At 48.7% G+C, this 22,697-nt stretch overlaps 1 protein-coding gene across 3 annotated transcripts in view; it reads left to right on the forward strand.

Moving 5' to 3' along the window:
- Positions 1–22,697, forward strand: part of KIF26B (kinesin family member 26B) — a 526,146-nt gene that overhangs the window by 464,589 nt on the left and 38,860 nt on the right. For all 3 annotated transcript variants that reach the window (XM_039464246.2, XM_074385662.1, XM_074385663.1), the window contains one exon: positions 2,418–2,577. In XM_039464246.2, the coding sequence (XP_039320180.2) occupies positions 2,418–2,577 (160 nt within the window). The remainder of the gene's footprint in view (positions 1–2,417; positions 2,578–22,697) is intronic.

The following is a 22,697-nucleotide window of genomic DNA, read 5'->3' on the forward strand; positions in this document are numbered from 1 at the left end:
GCTGGGTGTATATTTCTAACTTGACACTTTTTAGTACTTTAAAAACCTTGCCCCACTGTGTTCTCACCTGCTCTATTTCCAGGGAGATCCACTATCATCCTTATCTTTGTTCCTTTATATGTGATGTGTTTTTTTTCCTGTGGCTTGTTTCAAGATTTGACTTTATATCACTGGGTTTGAGCAGTCTGGTTATAATAGGGCTTGATGTAGTTTCTTTCTTTGTGCTTGGGGCTCACTTAGCTTTTTGGATATGTGGGTTTATGACCTTCATTAAATGTGGGGAATTTTTAGCCATTATTTTTCTCAAATATTTTATTTGTATCATACTCTGTGTCTTCTCCTTTAGGGACTCCAATTACACATATTTGGACACTTAAAGTTGCCCTACAGCTCTTTTTTTGCTGTTTGTTTTTGTGTGTGTGTGTGGGGGGTTTCAAATTTTCCCTGTATATTTTATTCTGAATAATTTTATTGCTAGATCTTCAAATTTACTGTTTTTGCATTCTGCAATCTCTAATCTGCCATTAATCTCATGTAGTGTTTTTTTTATCTCACATATTGTAGTTTTTATGTCTAGAGGTTCAGTTTTGTGTCTTTTGAAATATATATTACGTTTCTACTTCGCTTTTTGAACATTTGAAATACAGTCGGAATAACTGTTTTACTAAATAGCTGTTTCTGTCAATTCTAACATCTATGCTAGATGTTGGTTGGTTGGTTTAAATAATCTCTTCATTATGGGTCTCATTTTCCTAAGTCTTTACGTGCCTGGTTGGTTTTTATTGAGTATTTAGGGCTAGATATCTTTGTACTTTGTAAATATTCTTAAGTATTTTTTTAAGATGTAGTTGCATTACTTGGAAACAGTTTGATCACTTTTTTTTGTGTTTCCGCTTTTAATATGTGTTAGATGGGATCAGGTCAGTGCTCAGTCTGTGGCTAGGTATGGGAAATCCTTCTGGGTATTCAACCCAATGCCCTGTGAAGCTTAATGTTTTCCCGACTGGCTGTTAGGACGTGGCCCTCTTCCTGGCTTTACGTGAGTGCTGTGCAGCATCGTCTCCAGTCTTTTTAGATGGTTAACTTCTGAGCCTTGAAAATAGTTTTCTCACATGAATGTTGCGATAGTCCCTTTTGCATTGCTATTAAAGAACACCTGCGGCTGGGTAATTTCTAAAAAGGTTTATTTTGCTCATAGTTCTGCAGGCGATGCAAGTGTGGCACCAGCATTTGCTTCTGGTGAGGCCTCAGGAAGCTTACGATGACGGTGGAAGGTGGAAGGAGAGCAGGCATGTCACGTGGCGAGAGAGAGAGCAGGGGAGAAAGCAGGGAAGGTGATAGCCTCTTTTAAACAACCAGCTTTTGCATGAACTTGAAGAGCAGGAACTCACTCATTACCATGGGAAGAGAACCAAGTGTTCACGAAGGCTCCACCCCCAAGACTCAAACATCTCCCACCAGACCCCATCTCCAACACTGAGGATCACTTTTCAGCATAAGGCCTGTGTCCTCAGTGATGGACCCTGGTGGGAGGTGTTTGGGTGATGGGGGTGAACGGCCCATCTCCAACATGGAGGGTCACATTTCAACAGGAGATTTGGAGGACACGGACACTAAACTATACCAGATGTGCCCCCAGTCCTCAGCCGAACCCTTGAGGGACTTCCTGCAGGTATCTGGAGTTCTCTCCTCGGCAGCGCTCTGTCTTGTAAATTGTTGGCACCTTGGTCTCCCTGAACTTCAGCGGCAGATGTGCTCATGGGCAAGTTACTTAACGTTTCTGAACTGTAATTTTCTCATCAATAAAGAAAGGATCATCGTATTTAGCTTATGATTCTATCATGGGCAGTGGATGAGACTGATGTGTGTACCCCACCTGGCCCTTGGCAGACACTCAGCAAGTATTTGGGTCTTTGCTGTCTATGCACCTGGTTGTTGTTTCTTCCTGATTTTTGCCTTGGGTTTGCAACCCAATTCCTGGCTGAGCTTTAGGTTGGGTTCTGTGTAATGATCAACCAAAGCAGGTGATCACTCAAGAGCCATTCAGCTTCTAACCTGATGAGTTTCAGAATTCTGCTATTCAAGAGACATTCGGGTAGAAGCATATCCTCCTTTAATTAGACATCAGTTTTCTCCGAAATCTCATTCAGTCCAACATATGAGGATCATCTGGATTCATTTGTTTGTAGTATGAATGTCGCAGACTCTGGAAGGTCTGGTGTGTGGGGAGGAATCTGCGAGAGCCAGTGCTTCTGCAACCCAGCGTGGTTCTGCCGGCGTTTCCTACTGGGTCATGAACTTCAACCTTTTACGTCCCCCTTGCATTGTTCCTCAGATTTCCCAAGGAGCTACATGCAGAGCAGATGAGTGTTTGTCAGAACGTAACCACTTCTCTTTTGTCTTCTCTCCCGTGGTAGTGTCTGGAGGTCGCAGCCGCCTGCATCTCATCGATCTCGGCAGCTGTGTGAAAGCACTTAGCAAAAATCGGGACGGAGGCTCAGGGCTGTGCCTCTCACTGTCTGCTCTGGGCAATGTCATCCTGGCACTCGTCAATGGCAGCAAACACATTCCATACAAGTAAGTGACTCTTCTACTCAAAAGAATGCGGCGGGGTCAGGATGGTGTGGGACGCTTGGTTTGGTGCCGTCTCTGAGGTATGCCACAGAGGGACAGTCTGGATTTCATTACAAGTTCAGTGCCAGGGGTCAGCCTTGGCTAACAGCTGTGTAATGCATGATTTTCCAAATTCAAAACTTTTGGAAATACTGAAATCTATTCCAGTTCTAACTTTAGGCTGCTCAAATGAGAGGAAGTAGGAAATTGTCTCAGTTGAGGTTTCCACTCGCCACTGAAGGTCATTGTCACCGTAATAAAGAGGCTTCTGTTTCATATTGATGAGAGTGAGGGTAGAAGCCTGGCTCACCCTTGAGGGTAGGGCCACCAGCCTTAACCAAAAGAATGTATAGGATATCCAGGCAAATTCGAATTTCAGATAACCAGCAAATAAGATTTTATTGTAAGTATGCGCTTCAACATTGCACGGGGCATTCCTGGCGTCACGTATTGTGTCCGGCAACCCTACTGAGGGCGCTTAGAAAGCTTGAGAAGTTACCACCCACCTTCCCATGTAAATGTTCGTTGACTTCCCGGATCCTTCCCTCTCTTTGTTACTGCTCCGGGACAGTCACATTACAGCCGCTCCTATGTCTGGCAGAGACAAAGCCACTCTTCACCACCATCACCCCAAATCAGTGTTGTCATTGGATGGTGTGGTGGGCACTTGGCTGGCTGTCCAGGCTCCTTCCAAGGCCCAGCAGAGCCTCGTACCAGCTGCGTGAGCGTCCACTCTTCCTAAAATGAGGGTTAGAGCTGTACACGTTGCTTACGTCACAGACACAGAAGGCTGAACATGATAGAACACGTATACAAGTGTATCATACTTTTGACCAATAACCAATGATGAAAGTCTGGTTAAACCTCTCTGGTCGAGCCTGTCCTCACCTATTTAAATGGAAAAAACACTGACCTTACGGAGTTGCTGCGAGGATTAACTAAATAGATGTGGATTCATGGTTTATCTGTAAAAATCCTACAAAACTAAGTTACTATCGTGGGAGGGAAGAGGCCGTGTATTCTGTCATTACTGAGGTTCAGGATGTGCTGGAGGTTTCCTTTCCCTCTGCTCTCTGTCGCTGCCAGACCCGCCACCAAATACACTGTGAGTTTCTTTTTTACCAGGAGACCATTACTGGACTGACTTTAGGAGCTTAAATGGTGATTATACTCCTGTCCATCTCAACTCTTGAAATTTGGGAATCCTAGTTGGATAAACACAGAAATGGTTTTGCCAGCTCTTGTAACAACCATTTTCTATGGGGGAAAAATTTCGAGTTGAAGAATTATAGAGTTCCATTTGATGTCATTTCTGTAGTCAAATAAATTCAACTTGTTGGGGGAAAGGGCAGGGCAGGGAAGCCGCTGGAGTTGGAAATGAAGGAAAATTACTGGCCCTTACTGGTTTCCATAAAAGGAGAATCGTGTCTCTTAATGCCATGACTTCATAGATCGTGATGTGGATAAAATTCCAAATTACACCTTGTTAGGGGGTCATCGGTTACATATTTTACTTACAGCTTTTACACTGTTTCTGCAGGGCGACATGCTTTTACGATCTCTTTAAGTAGTTGTTGAATTGATGATGGGAAAGATGAATGTAAACATACGGAATTATTTTTAATTTGAAAGAAGTAACTTCCTTTTAGTTAGAGTTGGGTTTTATTATAAACGAGTAGGGAAACGTTAAAAAATCGTTTTCATGGCCCAGCGCTGTGGCTCATACCTGTATTCCCAGCACTTTGGGAGGCGGAGGCGGGAGGATTGCTTGAGCCCAGGAGTTTGAGACCAGCCTGGGCAACGTGGGGAAAACCCGTCTCTACAAGAATTAGCTCTGCATGGTGCTGCATGCTTGTAGTCCCAGCTACTTGGGAGGCTGAGGTGTTGCTTGAGCCCAGGAGCCAGAGGTGAGTTGAGATGACGCTATGGCACCAGCCTGGGCAACAGAGTGAGACCCCGTCTCAAAAAAAAAGTTTGGATTTCCTGTTGAAGCCTCTTGTTAATTAAGCACATTTTAAACATCAGCTGGCCACTTGCCCTCCCGGGTGACACCTCCACTCCCAGTCCTTGCAGACGGCTGCCTGCCTTCATTCCCGGAGTCGCTTCCTTCTATTCAGGCACGGAGAGAATGATCAGTGAAGTGTTTCTGTGTCTCAAGTAAGCACAGACTAACATCCACGCTGTTATCAGCATCAGACGCAGTCCTGGAGCCGTCCCGTGGCCTGCTTGAGCTCTTGGTCACGGGGATACAGACCGTCACCAGCTGCCCCTGCCCTGCTGTGCCTCACAGCTCATCGAGACCTCGCTGGGCCGCCTGGCGCCGGAAACACGGTGGCCCGGCCGTGCAGCCAGCGCCGCCCTCCCCACGACACCCCCCGGCCGGTGCGTTTGCTTCATCATCCCTCCGTTCCTTAACGTCCTTTATTGTGTGTGATCCTAAAAAGACCCTTGCTGTAATGTTTTCCCTGAGCCTCGCCACCGCCTAGATTCAATATTTGGCATCTGCAAATTTACATTTGCAAAGTGATTAGTCCACTAGAAACTGCCCTCTTTTGAGGTACCGGAAGATAAGGCGAAGGCGCACTCAGGTCACCCAGCCGGTGGGTGGCAGGCTCAAACTGCCTCCTCCTCACAGCTCCAGAGGCCCTGGCAGCCCGCGCTGCCCTGCAGACCCATGCCCCCTTCTCAGCACGCTCTGTAATGCAGGCGCTGCCTTTGCCCAGCACAGCAGGATAGCCCCGGCTTCTTTTATCAAATCCAGGAATGCTCCGAAGCCACATTAGGCGGTATTTTGTTAGCTTTCAGCGTGTCAAACCTTGTCTTTGCAATGGGTTCCTTAGAAAGGGGAAGTTTTCTGCACATTTGATTTCCTCTTACTCCTCCTGCTCACTTACGAGGGGAAAAAAAAATAGAAAACCAAATTCTGCATTCTGTCCCCTCCCCGCCCCTCCACAACACAGACACCCCACTGCCTCTTCGCCTGTCTTCCCAGGCAGCTCTGTGCTTGGCACCTGTGTGGCGCGTGCTTGCCTCTGGGAAAGTCGCTGGAATGTGCACAGAGGGCTGTAGCCTGCTTCATTCCTCTCCTTCACTGTATCAGACTGTTCATCACGTGAGCAAGCTGGAAAGTGAGTCTGGATTCATTACCCGTCCCAGGCTCTCCCTCAGTCCTCCTCCATGTGCGCCGACTGGTTCTGACTTTGCAAATGATACTGACCTTGAAGATGGAAGAGGCACGGAGCAGATTCCTGACCTCAGCCATTCAGTGCAGGCTTGGCGGCCAGTCCAGGCGCGGTCAATCAATGCTAAGCAGTGGCACCATTCAGGAAAGCAGGCAGGGAGAGCTCCAAGGGCTCCACCCCCTTGCCAGTTCTGCGCTGACAGGCGGCACAAATTCCTCTCTAATTTTTGGGAGCTTCCTCGTCCAGGGAACCCTGCCCTCACCCGAGCATTTTGACGGTGCATTTGCACATTTTCTTTCACCATTCATTTGTTACGGTCATGTGCTATTCCTTTCTGCAGCAAGGTGCGAGGAGTCTTCCTATTTAATGGATGTGCCTTCTCAGGCCGAACCCAGTGTCCCGGGCACATACCACCAGAGCGGGCCCCCAGAAGGGCCACCCCGAGGATCTGTCAAGGTGAACTGGGCTCGGGCTAAAGGGTCTTATGTCCCAGCTCATCTGAAGGACCAGAGCCTTTCTAGACGCAAATTCTACCATGAACCAATTCGCTCAAAATAGAATTTCTGGTTCTCTTCCACGTGGCTTTGTCAAGAGCACAGACCCTTAGGAAGTACACCTTTCACTCGGGGCTCCTGCAAGCCCTGAGGCCTTTACCTTCGTTTATGACTGTTACTCCTCATGGAGAAAGAATCCCTTTCATGGGTCCTATTTGCTTATTTGCCAACCGGGTGTTTCTAAACACTTGGTTTCTAAACAGCAGCTAGTTGCTAATGTCCTGGCTGCCTTTAACAAGAGCTCGGGGCAAGTCCTCCTGGGACTCTCCTCTCGTGTCGCATCTGTCTGAGATGCTTCTCCCAGTCATCTTGAACGGTGGTCCTCCTAACCATCCCACGGTGGACATGATGCCTGGCCCCTCCCTCTTCCGGGCTCCGTCTGTGCTTCAGACCCAGACCTAATCCTTTTTTGTTGAGATCCGTCACTGAGGCACGTTGGGTTTCAGCAGCCGTGCTGAGCTCGCCGCCTCCTCTGTGGTGGAGTCAGGGAGCAGGCGGGTGGACCCTGAGGCATTTGTGATCCCGAGCTGCCGGCCTTCAGCCAACACCGCAGGCAGCATCCGCTTCCAGAAGCCTGAGTTCCGCAAAAGCAATGAGGTCGCCCATCCTCAGGGTCTGTGATGGGAACTCTTCCTCCTAAGGCCCTAGTGAGGAGTCAGGAACCAAGGTCATCTTTAGGCTCGTCGCGTCGGACCACAGCAGTTCATTCAAACCACAGGCAGCTGTGGAAGCTCAAGTTGAAGTCAGTGACTTGAAAGGGACTCTGGGTATTTACCCAAAGGATTGTAAATCACTCTACTCAAAAGACACATGCACACGTATGTTCATTGCGGTGCTGTTCACAGTAGCAAAGACCTGGAGTGAACCCAAATGCCCATCAATGATAGACTGGATGAAGAAAATGTGGCACATATACACCATGGAATACTATGCAGCTGCAAAAAAGGATGAGTTCATGTCCTTTGCAGGGACATGGATGAAGTAGAAACCATCATTCTCTGCAAACTGACACAGGAACAGAAAACCAAACACTGCATGTTCTCACTCATAAGTGGGTGTTGAACAATGAGAACACATGGACACAGGGAGGGGAGCATCACACTCTGGAACCTGCCAGGGGAAGTGAGGGGCTAGTGGAGGGATAACAGGGGGTCGGGATAGGGGAGGGGATAGCATTAGGAGAAACACTGAATGTAGATGATGGGGTGGTGGGTGCAGCCAACCGCCGTGGCACGCGTATACCTATGTTACAATCCTGCACGCTCTGCACGTGTACCCCAGAACTTGAAGTATAATAATAGTAATAATAATAATAATAATAATAAAAATAATAGAAAGGGAATGAGCCTTCATAAGTAGAGGCAGCTTTTTCAAAATGTGAGCACCTCTTCTCATCCAAGAGAGGGTGGGGTGCGGGTGGCACTTGGGGCAGCAGGCCCAGCATCTGCAGGAACCTTAGGACGAGCCTCTCTGAACGAGGCTGCCAGTCCCCTTCCCTGCCTCTTGCCTGGAGAAGCGCTGCCTCCTAGAGCCCATCTGGGGTTACCTTCTGCCTTCTCAGGACTGGAGACTCAGTGTGCAAGGTCTGGGAAGCTGGGGCAAGATCAAGATTGCCATTAGCTAGAGCAGGATCCCTAACCCCCAGGCCACAGAAGGGTACAGGTCCATCAGGAATCGGGCCGCACAGCAGGGGGTGAGCAGTGGGTAGTAAGTACGACCTCTGAGCCCCGCCTCCTGTCACACCAGTGTTAGCATTAGATTATCATAGGAGGCCGGGCGCGGTGGCTAACGCCTGTAATCCCAGCACTTTGGGAGACCGAGTCGGGTGAATCACAAAGTCAGGAGATCAAGACCATCCTGGCTAACATGGTGAAACACCATCTCTACTAAAATACAAAAAACTAGCCAGGTGTGGTGGTGTACACCTGTGGTCCTAGCTACTTGAGAGGTTGAGATAGCTTGAACCCAGGAGGCAGAGGTTGCAGTGAGCCGAGATCACACCACAGCACTCCAGCCTGGGCAACAGAGCAAGACTCTGTCTCAAAAAAAAAACAAAGATTATCATAGGAACTTTGTGCTATTGTGTGAGCTGTCGTGAACTGCATGTGCAAGGCATCTGGGTTGCGTGCTTCTTATGAGAATCTAATGCCTGATGATCTGAGGTGGAACAGTTTCACCCCCAAACCATTCCCCACTCCCATCGGGTCTGTGGGGGAAATTGTCTTCCGTGAAAGCTGTCCCTGATGCCACAGAGGATAGGCACTGCTGAGTGACAGCATTCAATTCCCCGTCTCACACAGGAGAGGAAAGCCTGCTTCCTCTGGACTCAGACCATGAAATTAAGCAGATATTTGCCAGGAAAAATGTAAAGGAGTATCCGTTCTCCAGATTTGCTTAAGATAGCATGAAACAGAGAGAAGCTTGTGTGTGTGTGTGTGTGTGTGTGTGAGAGAGAGAGAGAGAGAGAGAGATGCGTATTTAACCTCCTTTAAATGTACATTAATGCTGTATTATCTCCTGATTTACAGGGAGAACACCAATTTAGAACTATTTGCACCAACTCCAGATACCAGTTTAGAGCATTCCCTATTTAGAAATAAAATAACCAAAGCCTCAGGTTGCCAGGCAACTGCAGCAATGATAATTCTTAGTATTGCTGCCTGAGAAATACTCATTTTTATAAATGTTAATGACGGTCAGGATGCGGAGAACGTGAGTTGGGAATGTCGCTGGGACACCAAGTCCCCTTTCTGTGAGATTTTTCGCATTCTCACTCGCTTTTTTTTCCCTCTTAGCTCTGTTTGCTTCCTTGGCCAGCAGTATCTTCATATTTAGGAATCTCCAGAGATCGTTACTGTTTTCTTAAGAGTTCAGGCAGAAGCTGCCACTGAATTAATTCTTCCAGGCTCATTACGGAGCCACGCCAGTCACTCAGGGAGAAATGACACCGTCTGGGGATGGCTGGGGTCACAAGCCCTGGGTTCAGGCTCTGGTTGTCTGGCCGGTGGTTCGACACAGGAACTCTCCACGTCGTCGTGTTCATTCTCAAGGGGACCACGTTCTGGCCGTCTCAGGGCGGCGCTGAATCGGAAGCAGTGTAAGGCTCCCCGCTCAGCCGTCGCCTCGTGGCAGCAAAGCCACAGCTTATGTTTTTTTCTCTGTCCGTCGCAGCAGCCTCTGTGGCATAACGGGACATGACAGCCTCGGGGCTGGATGGAAATTGGAAGGCGTCTTCCTTTCCCTTTTGGCTTTTCAAGTTTATCTTTCTTTATGTCTAATGTTTGAGGTTATTATTAATCAAACTCTTTCCAAATTCTGAACCATGGATCAAATAGATACAAGAGTATGATTGGGAATTAAAAGCCTGTGTCTGCTTCATCATAGTGGAGTAGAAGGAGGATTTCTTCCGCCAGGACTCAGGAAGAGGTAGATAGCCCCTTACTTAGACCGCCCTGGCTGAGCGGAGGGACAGACAGACAGCCTCAGCCGTCAGACCCCCTTCCTTCCTCCCTGGGAAGAAGTGAATACAAGGGCAGCAGCGAGAGCGGAAACTCTGTCTTAGTCTTGCCTACGGGGTCGAAGTTGCTGATTCATGGATTCATCAGATCACAGGGAGAAGGAGAAAATGATTTCTAGTACGTTTTTCCTGGCATTTCAGCTACATGGAAGGTCGTTAGCGTGGTGCATAAACGAGCCCCAGGTGAGAGTGTCTCACACTGTGACTGCCACAGCTCAGGGCATTGTTCCTACTGTGCCTCACGAGCTGTGCTAACTGTGTCACGATGTTGAATTCTGACAACCTGTGACGTAGGTGCATCATAGTCACACTGGGATCACAGATGGGCAAACTCGATGCAGAAAGGTCGAGCGTCTTGTTCAGGTTCACGGTTAACAGGCAGCAGGGCCTCCCTGCCTCCCAGCTTGTCACCCCAAATGAGTTAGTGGTGCTCAGGCAACGCTTGCTGCGGTCACAAATGGCGTAGGACAGAGGATCAAACGCACCGGCAAAGCTTGCATATGTGTCGTTGATTGTAATAAAAGCACACGCCGGGCACAGCGGCTCACACCTGCAATCTCAGGCTTTGGGAGGCCTAGGCAGGAGGATCGCTTGAGCCCAGGAGTTAGAGACCAGCCTGAGCAACATAAGGAAGCCTCATCTCCACAAAAAAAAAATTTTCAAAATTAGCTGGGCATGGTGGCTTACACCTGTGGTCCCAGCTACGTGGGAGGCTGAGATGGAAGGATCGCTTGAACCCAAGAGGTTGAGGCTGCAGTAAGCTACGGCCATGTCATTGTACCCCAGCCTGGGTGGCAGAGCAGACCTTGTCTCCAAGTGGAAGAGTGGCTGGCTGCGTGCGTGCACAGATCCCAGGGGCAGGGCTGATGGCAGCCAGTGCGCACAGGTCAGGCCTGTTTCTGTGACTGCTAAGCCAGGCTGACGGCTGGACACCTGTGGTAATGAAGAATGTGAAATACAAAAGGTGAAAAAGGGAAAGAAATCTTCCCTTCAGGACCCAGGCTAACTTCTCAGGGCTAAATCAAAACTACCAAGTAAGAATGGCACAATGCGGGTGGGGGCGGAGCAAAAAATAAATTCAGACAGAATGGAACAAGCAGTGAGACCCTCCTGCCCTAGAAGCTGTGTGCAGGCGGGGAGGTGGACCAGGAGCCACCCTGAGCTGTGGCTGTCAGCGGGGCCGACAGTCTGGGTCCCACGTTCTGGGCACCACTGACGGAGGGCATCCTCTCAGAAAGTCTCCATCTATTTCATGAATCTTTTTTAAAAAACTCTATAATCTTTCTCGTCAAAGATTCTGGAAGTTCAGAGGCACTTCATAGGCCCCACTGAAGGGAAAAACGCTCTGGCTGGCTGCAGGGCCCCCATGAAGGCCTCCTGATTGATCTGGGGCGACTCCCGGATGAGAAGCGTGACCATTTCGCACGCTGGAGAAGCAGACACTGGGCACAGCCCCTGATGAGACCCTTCCACCTCGCCCCCGACCCCCGCCATGGCAGTGCCTCCTGGGCCTGCAGAGGCTTTCCTGAGCGAATGGGTGAGGTCACAGCAGGAGTTTCTCATCCAGGCTGTGCCTTGAAGCTTTGCCGAGTACCAGAGAGGTAAGGAAGAGAGAAGCAAGAGGGGAGAATGAGCCGGGCTTCCGCAAACACCCGGCCGATGACAGAGAACGATCCTGGCTTCCGCAAACACCCAGCTAATCACAGAGGCTTTGGGAGTTACCACAGTTGGCAGATAAGGTGATCAACCTCTCAGCTGGAATTTGTGAAGTTGCTTCAGACCGAGCTCCCAAAGAAGCATGTGGGGTGGGACAGCTGTGCTTTCTCCAGCGCCGGATTGCAACCTGCCCCGCCGAGCTCGTGCTGAGCTGAGGCCAGGTGACGTGGATTCCGGTGCCCCGCCACAGCTGACCTCACGCACTCAGACGCTCCTCCCGAGCTTTGCACGTCTCCGTCAGCAGGATCACGGTCATTCTTACTCCTTCGCCAGCTCAGAAACACACTGTAGGTCCCATGGAGACGGTGTCTGGGGTGAAGATGTACTTCCAGGCAGAAAGATCACCGTTTGATCGTCTTTCAGAATCATACAACCCACACGACACTGTCACCGTCCTATCTTTCTGTGCATTCCTTGACTTTATGTATTTTTGTTTTTGGCCAATTGGATCATAATCACTGCCTATTGAAATGGAGCCTTCAGGCATTTATTCAACAAGAGTTTGTGTGCCTAACATGCAGGGTGGCGGCCTGATAGTGATACTTGGTTTAAGAGCATTCTAAAGGCTCTGCACGGAAGTGAAGTCAGCCCTCAAGCAGTCCAGGGGGGCTGAGAGGAAACTGGGTGGGGGGTCCAATGTACCCCTATACCCCCTGTTGTACCTGTGCAGTCCAGTGACTGGGGGTGATTCAGATATTTGAAGATGCTCCTTTTTCATACAGCTTTAACTTCTGGTGCACAGCCAGAGAGGTGATTTTTTTTTTTTTTTTTTTTTTTTTTTTTTTTTGAGATGGAGTCTCACTCTGTCCCCAGGCTGGTGTGCAGTGGCGCCATCTCGGCTCACTGCAACTTCTGCCTCCTGGGTTCAAAAGATTCTCCTGCATCAGCCTCCCAAGTAGTTAGGACTACAGGCATGCACCACCACGCCCAGGTAACTTTTTGTATTTTTAGTAGAGATGGGATTTCACCATGATGGCCAGAATGGTGTCAAGCTCTGGAACTCGTGATCCACCTGCCTCGGCCTCCCAAAGTGCTGGGATTACAGGCGTGAGCCACCGTGCCCGGCCAAGAGACAATATGTTTTTAATGCTGAAGTAAAACGTGTCTGTGTTGGACTAAACAAGAGAAGGATTTTCTTTCAGAGAGATCTTCAAGGCCAACTTTGATATAAATTCACTTTACACCTTACACCCCTCATGACTCATAACATTCGACTCCGTTATCCAGAAATCTCAGTGCTGTTCTGATCAGCAGGGTAGACTCTGGCCCAAAGGAACTGAGGAATTTAGGAAACTGGTTCTATTATAAGTCTAACTGAGGTTACCAAAGATACAGAGAAAATAATTTGAGAAATGTCTAGCAGAAATCCAAGTTATCCATTTATTCATTTACTCATTCATTCAAAAATATGTATTGGATCCCTGCAGTAAATACCAGGGATACAGCAGATGATCTCCATCGTGGCAGCAGTGTAGGGATACAGACCCTGAATGCCGAGTAACCCAGTAACACACGCACATCAGCGCCCAAGCAGCGCTCAGAGAAGAGGCCAGTGAGGCTGAGGAATGTCCCGAAGGCGTCTGGGCCGAGCAGGGATTCTCAAGCTCTCTCCTTCTCTTGTGGCATTCATTCTCTTCTCATGCTCAGCTGTGTTCTCCAGAGTTTGCCATCGGTGTCCTTTGCACGCCTGAGCCATTCACAGCCGTTCCGTCATTCCCTGCTTTGATATAGAGGTGATCCAGCACAAATCATGAAAAACGACTCAGCCAAATGCAAGGCCCCAGATGCACAGCTAATTGTTCTCTTTAATGATGACTAATCATCTATCGCAAGTGGTGTTGTCACCAGAAAGAAAACAGCCAAAGAAGGAGGGCTTTAGGTTAGTCTGGGGACAGTGCAGAGAGCCCGAGGTGCCCTTGGGCACCCACAGGGGGCTGGGATTATTCAAGGATGGCTTGATTTAGGCACAATTAGGTGTGGACAGGATGGCGCATGCAGATGAGTTGGGGATTAATTCATTAAAAAGCTGTCTTGAACATTAATAGAGCTTCAGTCAGAGTATCCAACCATAAATTCTCACCTGTTTCACAACGGGTTCAGGCCCAATTGAGCATTAACAGATTATTTTTTGTTCATGCAAATGAGGTAATAATTCATTTCGTGTGTAATTGAACAATTTTTGAATAGGTACATTTGTGGAGTAGTTAAGTTGTATCAAATTGTCTAATGTACCTAGTAATTTTTTACCTAAAACAGAGCTGAATTTCATTTTGATATAACAAAAAGAGAACCAAAGAAATAGAGAAGGTTTGAGGAACAGTCGGCTTTTAAGAGACTTTACGATGTTCTGTTCTTCAGGGCAATGATCAGAGTTGCTATTTCTCTTGATCCTCACAAGTCTTTCTTCTCACTCTCCATCAATGAGATCAGTGAAAATTTGGGGGCATTTCTAGATTTGGCAGCCCCCCATTTATAAGCATACTTTTTTTAAGTTTTGGGCTCTGATGTGCCAGTTTTTCTGAGGGTCACATGTCTGTCTTTAAAACACCAGGTTGATTTCCATCAAACCATGTATCAAGGTTCGTTTCTCCCGTGAGACCTTGTCATCCCTGAGCATGAAATCCCGTGCTGGGAAGTCATTGCAATTGCTGTTTACATTGAAGGTGTTTTTATATAGTTTCCTGAACAGAGTTCACGGCTCCTTCGTGATGGGCACACGCCGTATCCACCGTTTCCTTGTGAGACTCTTTTTGGTGAAGCGGGGATTGTCATTTTCATTACACTCCTTGAAGCTGCCAGAAGGCCCCTTTAAATGCAAATCTGATGTCTCTCAGTCCTTAGAACGTTTGGTGGCTTCCTGTTGGCTACAGGATAGTTGAAACCCTTTTGTTGCCTATGGAGCACTTCCTAATTTGGGCCCCACCTACCTTTCTGACCGTAGAAACTGCATAGAAATCAATGAACACCCCACACCCCCTCACAGCCACGTACTTTGCAGATGCTCTGTCTTCTGCTTCCAATGGCTGTTCCTCCACCCACTCACTCAGTCATTCAGTCAGTCATTACCAAGAACACGGCCGACTCCAGCGCTGTGCCGGGGCTGCTCCTCCGTCTGTGAGTTGCTTCTTAGGTTTCTCACGTGTTCGTTGTGAGAAGTGCCGCGTGTGCAGATCTGGAAACACATCTGCTCAGTCTACAGAATGACAGAAAGCCTGCGTGCCCACCCCCCCGGGTAGGAAACAGAGCACTTCACTGCCTAGGCGCCCGTGTGTGATCGCTGCCTTCCGTCACCCTCCTGCCTGCTCCAGAGGGGACCACAGTGCTGAAGTTTCTGTTTTAGATTCCCTTGCTTGCCTTTTGAGTTTTACCAACTAAGCATGTGTCCCCGCAAAACGTACTGTGTAGTTTTGTCTGCTGTTGGACATTACGTAAATGAAATCGTACTCCAGTCTGTGCCCTTCGGCGTCCTCTTTCGATCAGTATTTCATTTCTGAGATACATCTTGATGTGCACGGCTGCAGGTTATCGATCCTCATTCGGTACGATGTTTTCCATGGATATTGCAAAGTATTCTTCTCTTGGTGGATTTCTAACAAATTTTTAAAAACTGATTATAGGCCGGGCGTGGTGGCTCATGCCTGTAATCCCAGTAACGTGGGAGGCCAAGGCAGGCGGATCACCTGAGGTCAGGAGTTTGAGACCAGCCTGACCAACATGCTGAAACACGGTGAAACCTCGTCTCTACTAAAAATACAAAATTAGCTGGGCATGGTGGCACATGTCTGTAATCCCAGCCACTCGGGAGGCTGGGGCAGGAAAACTGCTTGAACCAGGGAGGTGGAGGTTGCTGTGAGCCGAGATGGCACCATTGCACTCCATCCTGAGTGACAAGAGTGAAACTCCACCTCAAAAACAAAACAAAACAAAAAGCTGATTGTTGAAGTTAGTCTAACCTATTTCTGCATCTGAGATGCTCGCTTGGTTCCTCCCTTAATCATTTAATATAGTCAATTACATTACAAGTTTTCTTTTCGTTCTGAGACAGGGTGTCACTCCGTCACCCAGACTGGGGCTCAGGACACAGACAAGGCTCACTGCACTCCCAGGCTCAGGCGATCCTCCCACCCGAGCCGCCCGTGTAGCTGGGACTACAGGTGCACACGACCATGCCCTGACTGATAGTTTATATTTTTTGTAGAGATGGGGTGTCACCATATTACCCAGCTGGCCTCGAAATCCTGAGCTCAAGCAATCCACCAGCCTTGGCCTCCCAAAGTGCTGGGGTTACAGATGGGAGCCACCGCACCCAGCCAATCAGTCTTCCATTAATAACACTGAACATTCTTGGATTCCTTCCTGCTTATTCTGAGGCTTATCTCAAATATTACCTCCTCTCTCAAGCCTTCTGTGATCTCCTTTCCTCGCTCCTAATTCTTGGCTCCAGAAACGTTGTTTCCATCTTTCAACTCAGTGGCATTCTGTAGCTAGTTTAATACAAGCACATACATTTTAAATACTTGTTTACACACATCTCTCCTATTGTATGAGCTCATCAGGATAATGATGGAGGCCAGGCGCGGGGCTCTTGTAATCCCAGCACTTCAGGAAGCCAAAGCAGGAGGATCACTAGAGCCCGAGATCAAGGCCAGCCTGGGCAATATAGTGAGACTCCGTCTACAAAGAAAATTTAAAAACACGTTAGCCAGGCATGGTGGCACGTGCCTGTAGTCCCAGCTACTCGGCAGGCTGAGGTGGGAGGTTTGCTTGAGTCTGGGAGGCTGAGGCTGCAGTCAGCTAAGACCACGCCACTGTACCCCAGCCCGGGCAGCAGAGCAAAACCCTGACTCAAAATAATAATAATAATAATAATAATAATAATAATAATGGAATCTTGTTCTTCAGCTTCCTTGTTATTTTGCACTAATCTGAGTGAAACCAGCCTGATGTAAACCCTGCATCTTTAGTGACAGATACGAGTCAAACGCCCACTCCAGTCCGCCTCCTGGTAGCCTGCCTCGCTTTCCAGATGATACCTTGTGCCTGCAGACTTCCTTGTGGCCGTCAGAGCCCCGTTCTGAACTCGTATAAAGTGTTTTGTGGTATTGTCACCTGTCCGAAGCCGTAATCCTATTTTCTGAGCCAGATAAAATAGCAAAAATATATTTGCGCTACCAGGTCGTTTTGGGAAATATATCAAGCATCTACAGAGTATACGGTACCAGTCTAAGCATTAGGGCGAGGACAGAGGGAAAAAGTGCACAAATTAGACTGCAGGGCCTGAGGCAGTTAAAAGTCACATCATCAAGTACATTCAAGGAAAGAGTTAAGCAGTTCCAGCAAGCAAGCCAGGTGTGATGGCTCATCTGTAATCCCAGCACTTTGGGAAGCCAAAGAGGGAGGATCATTTCAGGTCAGAAGTTCAAGACCAGCCTGACCATCATAGCAAAACCCCATCTCTACTAAAAATACAAAAATGAAAAAAAGAAAAAAGAAAAAAGAAAAAACTGGGTGTGGTGGAACATGCCTATGATCTCAGCTACTTGGGAGGCCAAGGCAGAAGAATCGCTTGAACCCGGGAGGTAGAGGTCGCAGTGAGCCGAGATTGTGCCACTGCACTGCAGCCTGGTAACAGAGAAATAATCCATCTAAAAAAAAAGTTCCAGCAAGTCATCTGTGAATATTTTTTTCTATGGCAACAATAATAATAGCTCTAAGACGCAGGTATAGGTTTCTACTTACTACTACAGCTCTCCAAGTGTCTAGAATTTAGTGGAAGCAAATATGTCTTAGAATTTACCCCAGAGGTTGAGTTAGTGAAAATATCTGTTTATTGTTAAATACACGCTCTGAATGAAGAGACCCCCCCTCCCCCCCACCAAGCAAGCGTTGTGTGAGCAACGTGGCTGTTTATTCACCCGGGTGCGGGCGGGCTGAGGCCAAAAAGAGAGTCAGCACAGGGCGGTGGGAGAGGAGTTGGTTTTATAGGTCTAGGGTGGGCAGTGGAAAGTTACAGAAATTACAGTTCAGGGCAGTTTTTGCAAGCTGGGAGGGGGTCGTAGAGTCTGGAGTCATGAGGTTGACCTGTCAGTTGAGCAGGGTCGGTCACAAAGTCCAGTTGCCTTATCAGTTGAGGCCAGACTAAGGAACAGTAGAAGAATGTCTCAAAGTTAATTAGGCGCTGCGGGCTTCATCATTCTTCTCCTTTTTGTGGTTTTCCAGTTACTTCAGACTCTCTAGTTCCAGGAGCTCATCTGGAGTGTATGTGCAGGTCACAGAGGTCACCGTGCGGTCCCTGGTGCCGTCAGTTGGCCTGAAAGAACTTACATTTATAATGGTCACTTACCATGTGGATCTGTAGCTGCTGCCCCAAGGACATAAGTACAGGGAAGTTCTGGGAGTGCATTAGAGCTCTAAGAAGAGGCTGAGACTGGTTAATGTCCCGGATTTGGGATGGAAGCCGACCACTTGATATAACGATGAGCTCCCTAATTTTGAGCTGCATGTAGAAGACCATGTGGACAGTCAGGCTAGGCGTGGATGGATGGAGCTTCATCCGCTGTCCTCCTTATCATTTTGCAAGGCCATTGTGGGTGAGTGAGATGGGAGTTTCTCTATTTTCAAGCCCAGGACCCTGCCTGCAGGCACTTCCCTCTTCTGATTAATTCAGCCTTGACCCACTCTAGGGAACCAGAGAAATCTGCAGCCCAGAGCTCTCTCACGATGGCCTGTTTGACAGTCACATTCTGAAAAAGGAACCCTCTTGGCTTGATTTCTTGCTGGAATAATGAAACCCCACTCTGCCCCTGCTTGACAATTTCCTTTGGGAAAAAGGTAATAGTCACCTAGAAACACCATTCAGTTTGACCTTTCCAAAAGCCAAGGGTTTTTCTTCGCTGAAGTCATTCATTCGAGCCTCTAATCTGTAAATGAAAAGAAGTGATTATTCCTCCAAAAGCTTTTAGGTTGGCATCAGAGTCACCCTTTGGGCAATGAGTCCTCTGTCCAGGGACCTATCCCATGTGGTCTTGGAGTCATGCGTGTAGTGCAAAAGCAGTAAGCCTAGCAGGGCTCCCAGCATGTGGGAATTTGCTCACATGAGCCCAGTCTCTCTACAAGATGAAGATTCTCTTTTCACCTTCATGTCAGCCCTAGGGATAGATGCCGTTGGGACTCCTCTTTCATAGATGAAGAAAATGAGATGCAAGGAGACCGTGTGTCATGCACGACACTGGTAAGCTAGGATTCCAGCCCATCGGGAGTTTGCAGCAAGACGGGGGCAGGATGGGGGTGGAGGGTGGCAGCACGGGGCGTTCTTGGGGAGCACGAATGTACGAGTACCTGTGGGGAGGTGGTGACGAGGCCCAGAAGGCTGACTCTGCTCATTTACAAGTTTGCCCCTTCCCAGTTCCCCTGTCGGTGGTGAGTCAAGAGGGGCTGCTAATACTTCTGTTGCCTGCTTCTGGATGCTCCAGGATGCTGTGACAAAGGAAATTTCGCGGAAACCTCCTTTGGTATATTTGTAGTACTGGTCCTATGATACTCCATGAACATGCAGTGTCTGAGTATATGTAAAGAACCCGGCCAGGCGCGGTGGCTCACGCCTGTAATCCCAGCACTTTGGGAGGCTGAGGCAGGTGGATCATGAGGTCAGGAGATCAGACCGTCCTGGCCGACAGGTGAAACCCCGTCTCTGCTAAAATACAAAAAATTAGCCAGGCCTGGTGGTGCATACCTGTAATCCCAGCTCCTCGCGAGGCTGAGGCAGGGGAATGGCTTGAACCCGAGAGGAAGAGGTTGCAGTGAGCCAAGACCGTGCCCCTGCCCTCCAGCCTGGTGACAGAGTGAGACTCGGTCTCAAAAAAAAAAAAAAAAAAAGGAACCTAGTATAGAGTATAGAGCTTGGTTCTAGCAAGCACTGCACTACCAAAGTTTGAGTGGCGACGATGAAGATGGTAAAATCAGGGATTTGCTGGCACAGTTTGGCACAGAGAAGTAATGAGGCTGGGAAGTACAAAGAGAAAAAAGAATAACCCTCATGACAAAGACACCACCACACACACACAAAGTCCTCAAAGCATGGGCGTCTGACTTCCAGGCCCCGAGGTAAAGCCATCGGCAAGGTGGCACCCCAGCCCTTTCCCCTTCAGTCCCCACATCAGCCCCTGGATGAGGTGTGGGGAAAAGCACACAGTTCAGACTGAGGGGACCTGAGTTCCAGCCCCAGCTCCTCACCTGCTGCCTGTGTGGCGTGAGGGTCCCGAGGCTCCATGTGTAAAATGCAGAGGGCTTGGCAGACAGCTTGTTAATCGTGCAGATGGAGGCGCTTGGTAACTGAGGAGCTCTGAGGAGGAGGAGGATGAGCTGCAAGCCTCTTCCAGGAATTTTGTGTGCCTTTCACAGGATAACACAGACCCCGGCACGTGGGTGTTCACACTTAGGACATGACCAACCTCACAGCTAAGTTGCTTAGCGCATGGTATCAGTGAATCCAAGTTTGTAAACCGGAACTTCCCAAGGCCCACGCGATGGTCAAGTTTGACCCTCGCCAGCATCCTCTGATGCACTGAAAATAGACTGTGTGTGTCCAGAGGCACCTGGGCTTCTGTCTCAGGCCATCCCCACATCCAGCCCACTGTGCTCTGTCTTGCTTCTCCACGAGGAAAGGGACATGAATGCATACAGTGTTGCAGAATATTCAGGAGCCTGGAGAGAGCAATGGGTGAAACAGATTTTATTAAGGTTGCCACCAGCTCAGCGGATTACCATCCCAAGGCTGAGCAAAGGACAAAGAAAATGGGGTACTTTTTATCCATCCAGGATGGCATAGCAGCTAACAAGTTTGCAGAGGCCAGAACAAAGAACAGTTAATTAATTTGTAGCCATGTGATGTATGTTACATTCGGAAAAAAGCATTTTGAGAAACAGTGTACATTCTTTGGATGTTATCCTGTGACCTTGCAGCTGGTCAGCAAGAAAAATGGGAATCTTGAGATGCCTGGGAGCTTTGCTGAGAATGTGGGGAGAATAGATAAAGTAGGTTTTACAGGGAGTTAGTTAATTTTAAGCAGAGCTGGGGGTTAGCTTTGATATTGAACACAACAGAGTAAACTTAATTTGATTATGCAGCAATCACAGACTACCATTGTTATTATTTAATTTCCTTCTTCAATAGAACCTCAGATGCAGGTGAATCAAAGCTCAGCACCCCATCGAACGGGTTGAGATGGTAGGGCAGGTGTTTCCCTGCAGAACCTGGAGCACAGCTGTGCTAGCTGCGTGTCCAGCCCCAGGATCCGCAATAGGAAAGGGGTTGCTGATGCCTTTCGAACTATCTCTGAAGTTGTGAGTGCATATGGCAAAATACCATCATGCCCAGCCTTCTCGCTGTGTATGTTTGAGTAGAAAATGACTCAAGCCAGAAGCTCTGGAGCCTGGGATCCAGAGCGCAAACTCCTGCTCTCCTGTTGAAGGGGGGCACTCCAGTCGCAGGCGGCACTCCAAAGGCATGTGGTAGGCCGACCTTGTCTTGCTGTAAAGCAGTACCTGGGGCTGGGTGATTTCTAAGGAGAAAGGTTTATTTTTGGCTGACAGTTCCACAGGCTCTACGGGAAGCATGGTGCTGGCATCTGTTTCTGGTGAGGCCTCAGGAAGCTTCTAATCATGATGGAAGGTGAAGAGGGACAAGCATTTCACGTGGCAACACAGGAAGCAAGAGAGAGAAGGGGGAGGTCCCAGACTCTTCGAAACAACCAGATCTTGTGTGAACTAATAGAGGGAGAACTCACTTATTAATGGGGGACGGCCCTGAGTCGTCCATGAGGGATCAGACCCCATGGTGCAGTCACCTCCCGCCCGGCCCCACCTCCAACACTGGGAATCACATTTCAACATGAGATTTGCAGGGCACAGACATCCGAGCTACACTGGACATCTATCGTTTTTGAGATTTTACTCACTGGGTGACGACGTGGAGCCGCCACAGCTGGGCTGGCATGATTCGCTCCGTTTCCTAGGCGCCCAGGTGTGCAGGGCCATGAGGTGAGCCTCTTGTAACAACTAAGCCACCTTGCCCAGGCTGGTCTTGAACTCCTGAGTTCAGGTGCTCCTCCCATCTCACTGTGGTGGTGTCATTTGTCATGAGGGTTATTCGTTTTTCTCTTGGTACTTCCGAGCCTCATTTCTTCTCTGTGCCAAACTGTGCCAGGAAATCACTGATTTTACCGTCTTCTTCATCATCATCATCTTCATCATCATCATCACCATCGCCATCATCACCATCATCATCACTGAAACCTTGGTACAGCAGTGCTTGCTACGGCCAAGCTCTACACCTGGTTTTTTATATATACTCAGACATTGTATTGGAAATGTGCCAAAGGGGGTTTCCTTTGTCACAGCAGCCCCGCCCTCTGGACCCGGCGATGGTGCACTGAGGTTGGTTTCACCTGCATCTCTGATGGTCTGTATGCATTCACACCCCTTTCCTCATGGAAGGCGGGTAACAGAAATATCAGCAGCCACTCAGGACTCACCACTGATAGGGATTTTGCCATATGCACTCACAACTTCAGAGATAGTTCGAAAGGCATCAGCAACCCCTTTCCTATTGCGGATCCTGGGGCTGGACGCGAGGCTAGCACAGCGGTGCTCCAGGTCCTGCAGGGAAACGCCTGCCCCGCCCTCTGGCCCCGGGCGACGGCGTGCCCTCTCTTCCACCTGCATCTCTGATGGTCTGTATGCATTCACGGCCCTTTCCTCAAAGACGCACGTAACAGAAATACCAGCAGCCACTCTTGACTCACCACTGACAGCGGAACTGGGAAGGGACAAGCTTATAAATGAGCAGAGTTAGATTTCCGGGCCTCGTCACCACCTCCCCACAGGTACTCATACGTTCGTGCTCCCCAAGAACGCCCCGTGCTGCCCCCCTCCACCCCATCCTCCTGCCTCCACCTTGTTGCAAACCCTGATGCCCTGGGCCTCAGTTAAGTGGAGACCCACCCCAAAGGCATCTTTCCTGTGGGTGCTCCTTCCCATGAACGCCTGTGGTAAGGTAATGTGCTCTCTTCAGTCCAATCAAAACCCTGGTACCTGATAAGAGTCTAATGACATGGA

Source organism: Saimiri boliviensis, chromosome 14 (genome assembly GCF_048565385.1).
Source record: "Saimiri boliviensis isolate mSaiBol1 chromosome 14, mSaiBol1.pri, whole genome shotgun sequence".
Taxonomy (NCBI): Eukaryota; Metazoa; Chordata; class Mammalia; order Primates; family Cebidae; genus Saimiri; species Saimiri boliviensis.